We start from the raw sequence: 12,500 nt of genomic DNA, 5'->3' as shown, positions 1-12,500 counted from the left end.
CTACAATGTGATGTTCTGGATTTTTTTTCCAATTTTGTCTGTCATAGTTGAAGTGTACCGATGATGAAAATGACAGGCCTCTCTCATCTTTTTAAGTGGGAGAACTTGCACAATTGGTGGCTGACTAAATACTTTTTTGCCCCACTGTGTATGTGTATATTTTTTATTTTATAAATAGATTTGGCTCTTCCGATATGCAAGCCGGCTCCCAATGTTCACCTACAAGAGCCGGCTCTTAAGAGCCGACTCATTCGCGAACGACCAATCACTAGAAGACCAATCACGAACGACCAATCACTAGAAGACAGAATAGGAGGTGGTGTGCGAATGGGCGGGAGGCGTCGAGGCTAAACCGCCTAGGCCTCTCTCCCTGGCACATCTAAAACAATAAGCCCCATCGACCTCCCAGCCTCCCATCCACAGCCTCAAATTCACCTATTTTTTTAACTATATTGAACTGCCACTTCATTACAACGGATTTAATAGCAAAGACATCAAATTGCGTGAAGGACTAAACACCAGGGCGCTGCTATAACTTATTGAATTTCCTGCCTGCAATTACATCAGCAAACGGCCCCTCTATTTACCTGTGTAGACAACTCCATCTATTTCTATTGACACGTTGATGCTGCTAATGCCGCTGGTAGACAGGTTCAATGGAGTCTCTTGTCTGTCATCTGTCAGGAGGCGAAAGAGAGGGGAAAACTCAATATCAGCATTTAAAAAGGGAACACAAGGAGCAGGAGAGGAGCGCTCGGGCAGAGTATCGGCGATAACTCCTAGAGTGACAGGGTAAGGAGCAGTTTATTAAAAGAGTTCTGAGAGAGAGAGAGAGAGAGAGAGAGAGAGAGAGAGAGAGAGAGAGAGAGAGAGAGAGAGAGAGAGAGAGAGAGAGAGAGAGAGAGAGAGAGAGAGAGAGAGAGAGAGAGAGAGAGAGAGAGAGAGAGAGAGAGAGAGAGAGAGAGAGAGAGAGAGAGAGAGAGAGAGAGCGAGAGAGAGAGAGAGAGAGAGAGAGCTGTCAACAGATGTAGCAGTGATTTGTACATGTCAGTAATGGCCAGTGGGTTATCTCCCTGAGGAGACTGTGTCAGACGGATGATTCATGGCAGACAGGCAGGCAGGCAGGAGGACTTGGATAGTAGTGTACTTGTGAAAACCAGGCTTGGCGTGCAGTGATACAATCTTCTCCCAAATAGAAACAAAAACAAAACAAAATGATAATAACATAGACACACACGGTTTAATTTCAGTTTAAATATCAAAATCATTCATTTGATATTACTGTATCATTTAATAGTTTAGATTTTAAAACCTTTATTTCGTAGCAGCATCACTATTACAGAACATTTTGCAGGCGTTCTCCAGCCTGCTGGGTCGTATTTAATTATAGTGTTTTGATGTCATCTGTAAATTAGTGTTTATATGTTGGGTTCCAGCCCAGCCAGACTGGTCGGTCGGCCAGTATAGGAATTTACCAGTGAAAGATTCTGACTCATCCTACCATTAAGCTTCAGAGCAAAGCCCACTATTATAATTAATGCCTGAGAGGCAGTCATGTAGAGAGAGATGAAACCACACCTGAGCAGATAGGCCCCTCATTCTTCCTTTAGGCTCTTTTACTCAGTAAAGTATGACTTGTGTCTTGACGTAAGAACCATCAACAGAGCGGGCGGACGGCCGGGCTGCAGGTTCTGACTCATGACATCTAGTATTTTCCCCCTCTGATAACGGAGCAATATTTCTTCACAACAGTCATCAGACACCAGACGGCAGATTGTATGATTAATGTTACGACAGTGGCTCAGGTATTTCACAATGATACGCCAACTATCATATGGTGAAATACCATTACTTGCCGTGGACATACCACCAGCTCTGCTACACAGCTAAACCCCCCAGGTATATAACAGTATCAGTGACGCACCAAGCACATGTCGGTAGAGGAATACATAGCACGCGTTGTATATACATCACTCAGTTAATGAAGTCCTAGACCTCCAACCTACAGAGACACAACAAAATGAGTCAAGGATACGGTGTTCTTTTTTTGGGGGGGGGGGGGGGTTATATTCAACTCTTAACAACTTGATAGCACAAACGCAGGTGAAATTGGGGTTTATCTTGATATTAAGCAGGTGGGTTTAGGGTGTGTTACAGGGGCGTTATCTCTAAATTACACTCACTGATCTCCAAGTGCTCCTCTGTGTGTTTTGAAATGATTAATGCGTGTGTCACAGGTATACATCATAATTGCATCAGTTTTATAGTATAGTTTACACTGGACCTAATGACATTAATAAAGTAACTGTGTTGATTGGTCACATTAATAAAGTAACTGTGTTGATTGGTCACATTAATAATAAAGTAACTGTGTTGATTGGTCACATTAATAATAAAGTAACTGTGTTGATTGGTCACATTAATAAAGTAACTGTGTTGATTGGTCTCATTAATAATAACGTAACTGTGTTGATCGGTCACATTAATAACGTAACTGTTGATTGGTCTCATAAATAACTTAACTGTGTTGATTGGTCTCATTAATAATAAAGTAACTGTGTTGATTGGTCACATTAATAACGTAACTGTGTTGATTGGTCTCAATAATAAAGTAACTGTGTTGATTGGTCACATTAATAACGTAACTGTGTTGATTGGTCTCAATAATAAAGTAACTGTGTTGATTGGTCTCATTAATAACTTAACTGTGTTGATTGGTCTCATTAATAATAAAGTAACTGTGTTGATTGGTCACATTAATAATAAAGTAACTGTGTTGATTGGTCACATTAATAACGTAACTGTGTTGATTGGTCTCAATAATAAAGTAACTGTGTTGATTGGTCACATTAATAACGTAACTGTGTTGATTGGTCTCATTAATAACTTAACTGTGTTGATTGGTCTCATTAATAATAAAGTAACTGTGTTGATTGGTCACATTAATAACGTAACTGTGTTGATTGGTCTCAATAATAAAGTAACTGTGTTGATTGGTCACATTAATAACGTAACTGTGTTGATTGGTCTCAATAATAAAGTAACTGTGTTGATTGGTCACATTAATAACGTAACTGTGTTGATTGGTCTCAATAATAAAGTAACTGTGTTGATTGGTCTCAATAATAAAGTAACTGTGTTGATTGGTCTCAATAATAAAGTAACTGTGTTGATTGGTCTCAATAATAAAGTAACTGTGTTGATTGGTCTCAATAATAAAGTAACTGTGTTGATTGGTCTCAATAATAAAGTAACTGTGTTGATTGGTCACATTAATAACGTAACTGTGTTGATTGGTCTCATTAATAACGTAACTGTGTTGATTGGTCTCATTAATAACTTAACTGTGTTGATTGGTCTCATTAATAATAAAGTAACTGTGTTGATTGGTCACATTAATAACGTAACTGTGTTGATTGGTCTCAATAATAAAGTAACTGTGTTGATTGGTCACATTAATAACGTAACTGTGTTGATTGGTCTCAATAATAAAGTAACTGTGTTGATTGGTCACATTAATAACGTAACTGTGTTGATTGGTCTCAATAATAAAGTAACTGTGTTGATTGGTCTCAATAATAAAGTAACTGTGTTGATTGGTCTCAATAATAAAGTAACTGTGTTGATTGGTCTCAATAATAAAGTAACTGTGTTGATTGGTCTCAATAATAAAGTAACTGTGTTGATTGGTCTCAATAATAAAGTAACTGTGTTGATTGGTCACATTAATAACGTAACTGTGTTGATTGGTCTCAATAATAAAGTAACTGTGTTGATTGGTCTCAATAATAAAGTAACTGTGTTGATTGGTCTCAATAATAAAGTAACTGTGTTGATTGGTCTCAATAATAAAGTAACTGTGTTGATTGGTCTCAATAATAAAGTAACTGTGTTGATTGGTCTCAATAATAAAGTAACTGTGTTGATTGGTCACATTAATAACGTAACTGTGTTGATTGGTCTCAATAATAAAGTAACTGTGTTGATTGGTCACATTAATAACGTAACTGTGTTGATTGGTCTCATTAATAACTTAACTGTGTTGATTGGTCTCATTAATAATAAAGTAACTGTGTTGATTGGTCACATTAATAACGTAACTGTGTTGATTGGTCTCAATAATAAAGTAACTGTGTTGATTGGTCACATTAATAACGTAACTGTGTTGATTGGTCTCAATAATAAAGTAACTGTGTTGATTGGTCACATTAATAACGTAACTGTGTTGATTGGTCTCAATAATAAAGTAACTGTGTTGATTGGTCACATTAATAAAGTAACTGTGTTGATTGGTCACATTAATAACGTAACTGTGTTGATTGGTCACATTAATAACGTAACTGTGTTGATTGGTCTCATTAATAATAATGTAACTGTGTTGATTGGTCACATTAATAACGTAACTGTGTTGATTGGTCACATTAATAAAGTAACTGTGTTGATTGGTCACATTAATAACGTAACTGTGTTGATTGGTCTCATTAATAATAACGTAACTGTGTTGATTGGTCTCATTAATAATAACGTAACTGTGTTGATTGGTCACATTAATAACGTAACTGTGTTGATTGGTCTCATTAATAATAACGTAACTGTGTTGATTGGTCACATTAATAACGTAACTGTGTTGATTGGTCTCAATAATAAAGTAACTGTGTTGATTGGTCTCAATAATAAAGTAACTGTGTTGATTGGTCACATTAATAACGTAACTGTGTTGATTGGTCTCAATAATAAAGTAACTGTGTTGATTGGTCTCAATAATAAAGTAACTGTGTTGATTGGTCTCAATAATAAAGTAACTGTGTTGATTGGTCTCAATAATAAAGTAACTGTGTTGATTGGTCACATTAATAACGTAACTGTGTTGATTGGTCTCAATAATAAAGTAACTGTGTTGATTGGTCTCAATAATAAAGTAACTGTTGATTGGTCTCAATAATAAAGTAACTGTGTTGATTGGTCTCAATAATAAAGTAACTGTGTTGATTGGTCTCAATAATAAAGTAACTGTGTTGATTGGTCTCAATAATAAAGTAACTGTGTTGATTGGTCTCAATAATAAAGTAACTGTGTTGATTGGTCTCAATAATAAAGTAACTGTGTTGATTGGTCTCAATAATAAAGTAACTGTGTTGATTGGTCTCAATAATAAAGTAACTGTGTTGATTGGTCTCAATAATAAAGTAACTGTGTTGATTGGTCACATTAATAACGTAACTGTGTTGATTGGTCTCAATAATAAAGTAACTGTGTTGATTGGTCTCAATAATAAAGTAACTGTGTTGATTGGTCTCAATAATAAAGTAACTGTGTTGATTGGTCTCAATAATAAAGTAACTGTGTTGATTGGTCTCAATAATAAAGTAACTGTGTTGATTGGTCTCAATAATAAAGTAACTGTGTTGATTGGTCTCAATAATAAAGTAACTGTGTTGATTGGTCTCAATAATAAAGTAACTGTGTTGATTGGTCTCAATAATAAAGTAACTGTGTTGATTGGTCACATTAAAAACGTAACTGTGTTGATTGGTCTCAACGCTCAGCCTCTCAGCCATATAGATACAATACACATGTAATTTAATAAAATGCGTTTGAAAGTGAATAAAGTGTTATATTACCTCTCATCCTCTCATCTCCGTTGTTTAACTTGATGGGCAGCTGCGTTGCCATGGCGAGGAGGTTCTGCTGCAGCGCATGCTGCATGAGCCTCTGTTGATCCATCGACATCCTCTTCTTCTCCGGCGGCTCCCCGCTCTCCGGCGGCTCCCCGCTCTCCGGCGGCTCCAACGCTGCAGCCGCCCCGTGGTGCCCTCCCAAAGACATCTCCCCAACACGGCCCGGCAGACCTCCCGACATCAGGCCATCCTCTGAGGGAACACAAAGAAAAAATATACCTTATTCATTTACTGTACATTTTTTCTTTCATTCAGATCTCAGAAATTAATCTCAGAAATTAATATTTTCTTTTCAACCCCAGAATGAGCATTCTGTAAGCTACTGTAGACATGGTCACAAACTGATTATGAATGGCAGTAGAAGTGATTATAGATGGCAGTAGAAGTGATTGTAGATGGCAGTAGAAGTGATTATGAATGGCAGTAGAAATGATTATAGATGGCAGCAGAAGTGATTGTAGATGGCAGTAGAAGTGATTATAGATGGCAGTAGAAGTGATTATAGATGGCAGTAGAAGTGATTATGGATGGCAGTAGAAGTGATTGTAGATGGCAGTAGAAGTGATTGTAGATGGCAGTAGAAGTGATTATGGATGGCAGTAGTAGTGACTATAGATGGCAGTAGAAGTGATTGTAGATGGCAGTAGAAGTGATTGTAGATGGCAGTAGAAGTGATTATGGATGGCAGTAGTAGTGATTGTAGATGGCAGTAGAAGTGATTGTAGATGGCAGTAGAAGTGATTATGGATGGCAGTAGTAGTGACTATAGATGGCAGTAGTAGTGATTATGGATGGCAGTAGAAGTGATTACAGATGGCAGTAGAAGTGATTATAGATGGCAGTAGAAGTGATTAAAGATGGCAGTAGAAGTGATTATAGATGGCAGTAGAAGTAGGAGTGATTATAGATGGTAGTACAAGTGATTGTAGATGGCAGTAGAAGTGATTATAGATGACAGTAGAAGTGATTATAGATGGCAGTAGAAGTGATTATAGATGGCAGTAGTAGTGATTGTAGATGGCAGTAGAAGTGATTATAGATGGCAGTAGAAGTGATTATAGATGGCAGTAGAAGTGATTATAGATGGCAGAAGTGATTATAGATGGCAGTAGTAGTGATTGTAGATGGCAGTAGAAGTGATTGTAGATGGCAGTAGAAGTGATTATAGATGGCAGTAGAAGTGATTGTAGATGGCAGTAGAAGTGATTATAGATGGCAGTAGAAGTGATTATAGATGGCAGTAGAAGTGATTATAGATGGCAGTAGAAGTGATTAAAGATGGCAGTATAAGTGATTATAGATGGCAGTAGAAGTAGAAGTGATTATAGATGGCAGTAGAAGTGATTGTAGATGGCAGTAGAAGTGATTGTAGATGGCAGTAGTAGTGATTATAGACGGCAGTAGAAGTGATTGTAGATGGCAGTAGAAGTGATTATAGATGGCAGTAGAAGTGATTATAGATGGCAGTAGAAGTGATTATAGATGGCAGTAGTAGTGATTGTAGATGGCAGTAGAAGTGATTATAGATGGCAGTAGAAGTAGGAGTGATTATAGATGGCAGTAGAAGTGATTGTAGATGGCAGTAGAAGTGATTATAGATGACAGTAGAAGTGATTATAGATGGCAGTAGAAGTGATTATAGATGGCAGTAGTAGTGATTGTAGATGGCAGTAGAAGTGATTATAGATGGCAGTAGAAGTGATTATAGATGGCAGTAGAAGTGATTATAGATGGCAGTAGAAGTGATTATAGATGGCAGTAGTAGTGATTGTAGATGGCAGTAGAAGTGATTATAGATGGCAGTAGAAGTGATTATAGATGGCAGTAGAAGTGATTATAGATGGCAGTAGAAGTGATTAAAGATGGCAGTAGAAGTGATTATAGATGGCAGTAGAAGCAGAAGTGATTATAGATGGCATTAGAAGTGATTGTAGATGGCAGTAGAAGTGATTGTAGATGGCAGTAGAAGTGATTATGGATGGCAGTAGTAGTGATTATAGATGGCAGTAGAAGTAGGAGTGATTATAGATGGCAGTAGAAGTGATTATGGATGACAGTAGAAGTGATTATAGATGGCAGTAGAAGTGATTATATATGGCAGTAGTAGTGATTGTAGATGGCAGTAGAAGTGATTATAGATGGCAGTAGAAGTGATTATAGATGGCAGTAGAAGTGATTATAGATGGCAGTAGTAGTGATTGTAGATGGCAGTAGAAGTGATTATTATAGATGGCAGTAGAAGTGATTATAGATGGCAGTAGAAGTGATTATAGACGGCAGTAGAAGTGATTATAGATGGCAGTAGAAGTGATTATAGATGGCAGTAGAAGTGATTATTATAGATGGCAGTAGAAGTGATTATAGATGGCAGTAGAAGTGATTATAGATGGCAGTAGAAGTGATTATAGATGGCAGTAGAAGTGATTATAGATGGCAGTAGTAGTGATTATAGATGGCAGTAGAAGTAGAAGTGATTATAGATGGCAGTAGAAGTGATTGTAGATGGCAGTAGTAGTGATTATAGATGGCAGTAGTAGTGATTATAGATGGCAGTAGTAGTGATTATAGATGGCAGTAGTAGTGATTATAGATGGCAGTAGTAGTGATTATAGGTGGCAGTAGTAGTGATTATAGATGGCAGTAGTAGTGATTATAGATGGCAGTAGTAGTGATTATGGATGGCAGTAGAAGCGATTATAGATGGCAGTAGAAGTGATTATAGGTGGCAGTAGTAGTGATTATAGATGGCAGTAGTAGTGATTATAGATGCAGTAGTAGTGATTATAGATGGCAGTAGTAGTGATTAGAGATGGCAGTAGTAGTGATTATAGGTGGCAGTAGTAGTGATTATAGATGGCAGTAGTAGTGATTATAGATGGCAGTAGTAGTGATTATGGATGGCAGTAGAAGTGATTATAGATGGCAGTAGAAGTGATTATAGGTGGCAGTAGTAGTGATTCTAGATGGCAGTAGTAGTGATTATAGGTGGCAGTAGTAGTGATTATAGATGGCAGTAGTAGTGATTGTAGATGGCAGTAGTAGTGATTATGGAGGGCAGTAGAAGTGATTATGGATGGCAGTAGAAGTGATTATGGATGGCAGTAGAAGTGATTATAGATGGCAGTAGAAGTTGGCAGTAGAAGTGATTATACAGTGCCTTGCGAAAGTATTCGGCCCCCTTGAACTTTGTGACCTTTTGCCACATTTCAAGCTTCAAACATAAAGAAAACTGCATTTTTTTGTGAAGAAATGGATGGCAGTAGAAGTGATTATAGATGGCAGCATAAGCATTAAGGATCTCACTAAAGGTTATACTCTGGGTTGATATTCAAACTTTGTGGGAAATTATAGCATGAGCAGCCAAAACATAATTTTTTACAAGGAAACCAAATTTCCTAAGCATTGTGTCTTCACTCCACCCTGTGTTTAAATGTCATTACATTCACCAGTCAGGTCACAGCATTGTGCCTGTCACAGAAACATTAACACACACACACACAAACAGGCATTTGTCCTCTTTCAAATCATCTTAGTGACCCCCCAAAAAATGCCATCCCTATGGTAGCCTGGGTGCCGGTCTGTTTGTTGCTTATTGCCAAAAGAGTAAAAAAGATTTGGCAATAGAGTACAAACAGACTAGGCTATCCCTATGGTGCAATACTAAAGGCTGCAACTCACACTGCTCGCTCTCTCTCTCTCTCTCCCCCTCTCTCTCTGTCTCTCTCTCTCTCTCCTTCCCCCCTCTCTCTCTCTCTTTCCCCCCCCTCTCTCTCTCTCTCTCTCTCCCCCTCTCTCTCTCTCTCTCCCCCTCCCCCTCTCCCCCCTCTCTCTCAATCTCTCTCCTTCCCCCCTCTCTCTCTCTCCTTCCCCCCTCTCTCTCTCTCTCCTCCCCCCCTCTCGCTCTCTCTCCTCCCCCCTCTCTCTCCCCCTCCCCCTCTCCCCCCCCCCCTCTCTCCTTCCCCCCCTCTCTCTCCATCCTTCCCCCCTCTCTCTCTCTCTCTTTCCCCCCCCCTCTCTCTCTCTCTCTCTCTCTCTCTCTCTCCCCCCCCTCTCTCTCTCTCTCTCGCTCTCCTTCCCCCCTCTCTCTCTCTCTCTCTCCTCCCCCCTCTCTCTATCTCCTCCCCCCTCTCTCGCTCTCCTTCCCCCCTCTCTCTCTCTCTCTCTCCTTCCCCTCTCCCTCTCACTCCTCCCCTCTCTCTTTCTCCTTCCCCCCCTCTCTCTCTCTCTCTCCTCTCCTTCCCCCCCTCTCTCTCTCTCTCTCTCTCTCTTTCTCTCCTTCCCCCTCACTATCTCTCTCCTTCCCCTCTCTCTCCTTCCCCCTCTCTCTCTATCTCTCCCTCTCTCTCTCCTCTCTTCCCCCCCTCTCTCTTTCCTTCCTCCCTCTCTCTCTCTCGCTCGCTCTCACCCCCCCCCTCTCTCTTTCTCTTTCGCCTTCTCAATTCAGTTCAATACAATTCAAAGGGCTTTATTGGCATTGGAAACATACGTTTACATTACCAAAGCAAGTTAAATAAACAATAAACAATTAACAGTAAACATCACACACTTCAAATGTCATATTCTGGCTATGTACAGTGTTATAATGATGTCAAAATAGTTCATGTACAGTCGTGGCCAAAAGTTTGAAGATTGACACAAATATTAATTTCCACAAAGTTTGCTGCTTCAGTGTATTTAGATATGTTTGTCAGATGTTACTATGGAATACTGAAGTATAATTACAAGCATTTCATAAGTGACAAAGGCTTTTATTGACAATTACATGAAGTTGATGCAAAGAGTCAATATTTGCAGTGTTGACCCTTCTTTTTCAAGACCTCTGCAATCCGCCCTGGCATGCTGTCAATTAACTTCTGGGCCACATCCTTCTGGGCCACTGATGGCAGCCCATTCTTGCATAATCAATGTTTGGAGTTTGTCAGAATGTGTGGGTTTTTGTTTGTCCACCCGCCTCTTGAGGATTGACCACAAGTTCTCAATGGGATTAAGGTCTGGGGAGTTTCCTGGCAATGGACCGAAAATATCAATGTTTTGTTCCCCGAGCCACTTAGCTATCACTTTTGCCTTATGGCAAGGAGCTCCATCATGCTGGAAAAGGCATTGTTCGTCACCAAACTGTTCCTGGATGATTGTGTGAAGTTTCTCTCGGAGGATGTGTTGGTACCAGTCTTTATTTATAGTTGTGTTCTTAGGCAAAATTGTGAGTGAGCCCACTCACTTGGCTGAGAAGCAACCCCACACATAAATGGTCTCAGGATGCTTTACTGTTGGCATGACACAGGACTGATGGTAGCGCTCACCTTGTCTTATCCGGACAAGCTTTTTTCCGGATGCCACAAACAATCGCAAAAGGGATTCATCAGAGAAAATAACTTTACCCCAGTCCTCAGCAGTCCAATCCCTGTACCTTTTGCAGAATATCAGTCTGTCCCTGATTTTATCCTGGAGAGAAGTGGCTTCTTTGCTGCCCTTCTTGACACCAGGTCATCCTCCAAAAGTCTTCACCTCACTGTGCGTGCAGATACACTCACACCTGCCTGCTGCCATTCCTGAGCAAGCTCTGTACTGGTGGTGCCCCGATCCCGCAGCTGAATCAACTTTAGGAGACGGTCCTGGGGCTTGCTGGACTTTCTTGGGAGCCCTGAAGCCATCTTCACAACAATTCAACCACTCTCCTTGAAGTTCTTGATGATCAGATAAATGGTTGATTTAGGTGCAATCTTACTGTCAGCTATATCCTTGCATGTGAAGCCCTTTTTGTGCAAAGTAATGATTACGGCACGTGTTTCCTTGCAGGTAACCATGTTTGACAGAGGAAGAACAATGATTCCAAGCACCACCCTCCTTTTGAAGGTTCCAGTCTGTTATTCAAACTCAATCAGCATAACAGAGTGATATCCAGCCTTGTCCTCGTCAACACTCACACCTGTGTTAGGAAGTGCAGCTCAGTTTCCACCTCCATTTTGTGGGCAGTGTGCACATAGACTGTCTTCTCTTGACAACCAGTATGCCTATAGCAGCCTCTCTCAATAGCAAGGCTATGCTCACTGAGTCTGTACATAGTCAAACCTTGCCTTAATTTTGGGTCAGTCACAGTGGTCAGGTGTTGCTGTCCTGGGGCTCTGTGGGGTCTGTTTGTGTTTGTGAACAGAGCCCCAGGACCAGCTTGCTTAGGGGGCTCTTCTCCAGGTTCATCTCTCTGTAGGTGATGGCTTTGTTATGGAGGTTTGGGATTCACTTCCTTTTAGGCCGCTGTAGAATTGAATCACTCTTTTCTGGATTTTGATAATTAGCGGGTATCAGCCTAATTCTGCTCTGCATGCATTATTTGGTGTTTTATGTTGTACACTGAGGATATTTTTGCAAATTGTCAATTTGGTGTTTGTCCCATTTTGTGAATATGCCTCAGGACTACCTGGCATGATGACTCCTTGCTGTCCCCAGTCAACCTGGCCATACTGCTGCTCCAGTTTCAACTGTTCTGCCTGCAGCTATGGAACCCTGACATGTTCACCGGACGTGCTACCTGTCCCAGACCTGCTGTTTTCAACTCTCTAGAGACAGCAGGAGCGGTAGAGATACTGTTAATGATCGGCTATGAAAAGCCAACTGACATTTACCCCTGAGGTGCTGACCTGTTGCACCCTCGACAACTACTGTGATTATTATTATTTGACCATGCTGGTCATTTATGAACATTTGAACATCTTGGCCATGTTCTGTTATAATCTCCACCCGGCACAGCCAGAAGAGGCCTGGCCACCCCTCATAGCCTGGTTCCTCTCTAGGTTTCTTCCTTGGTTTTGGCCTCTCTAGGGAGTT

The 12,500-nt window shown here is 40.2% G+C and overlaps 1 protein-coding gene across 2 annotated transcripts in view; it reads right to left on the bottom strand.

Annotated features, from left to right (window-relative positions):
• LOC110525062 (AT-rich interactive domain-containing protein 3A-like) overlaps positions 1-12,500 on the bottom strand; it is a 103,054-nt gene that overhangs the window by 2,780 nt on the left and 87,774 nt on the right. For both annotated transcript variants that reach the window (XM_036979195.1, XM_036979196.1), the window contains 2 exons: positions 5,622-5,870; positions 588-677 (listed from right to left, as the gene is read on the bottom strand). In XM_036979195.1, coding sequence (XP_036835090.1) covers positions 588-677; positions 5,622-5,870 — 339 coding nt within the window. The remainder of the gene's footprint in view (positions 1-587; positions 678-5,621; positions 5,871-12,500) is intronic.

The sequence above is a fragment of the Oncorhynchus mykiss genome, chromosome 6, assembly GCF_013265735.2.
Source record: "Oncorhynchus mykiss isolate Arlee chromosome 6, USDA_OmykA_1.1, whole genome shotgun sequence".
In the NCBI taxonomy this organism is placed as follows: Eukaryota; Metazoa; Chordata; class Actinopteri; order Salmoniformes; family Salmonidae; genus Oncorhynchus; species Oncorhynchus mykiss.
This window is presented reverse-complemented; position numbering and strand designations above follow the sequence as displayed.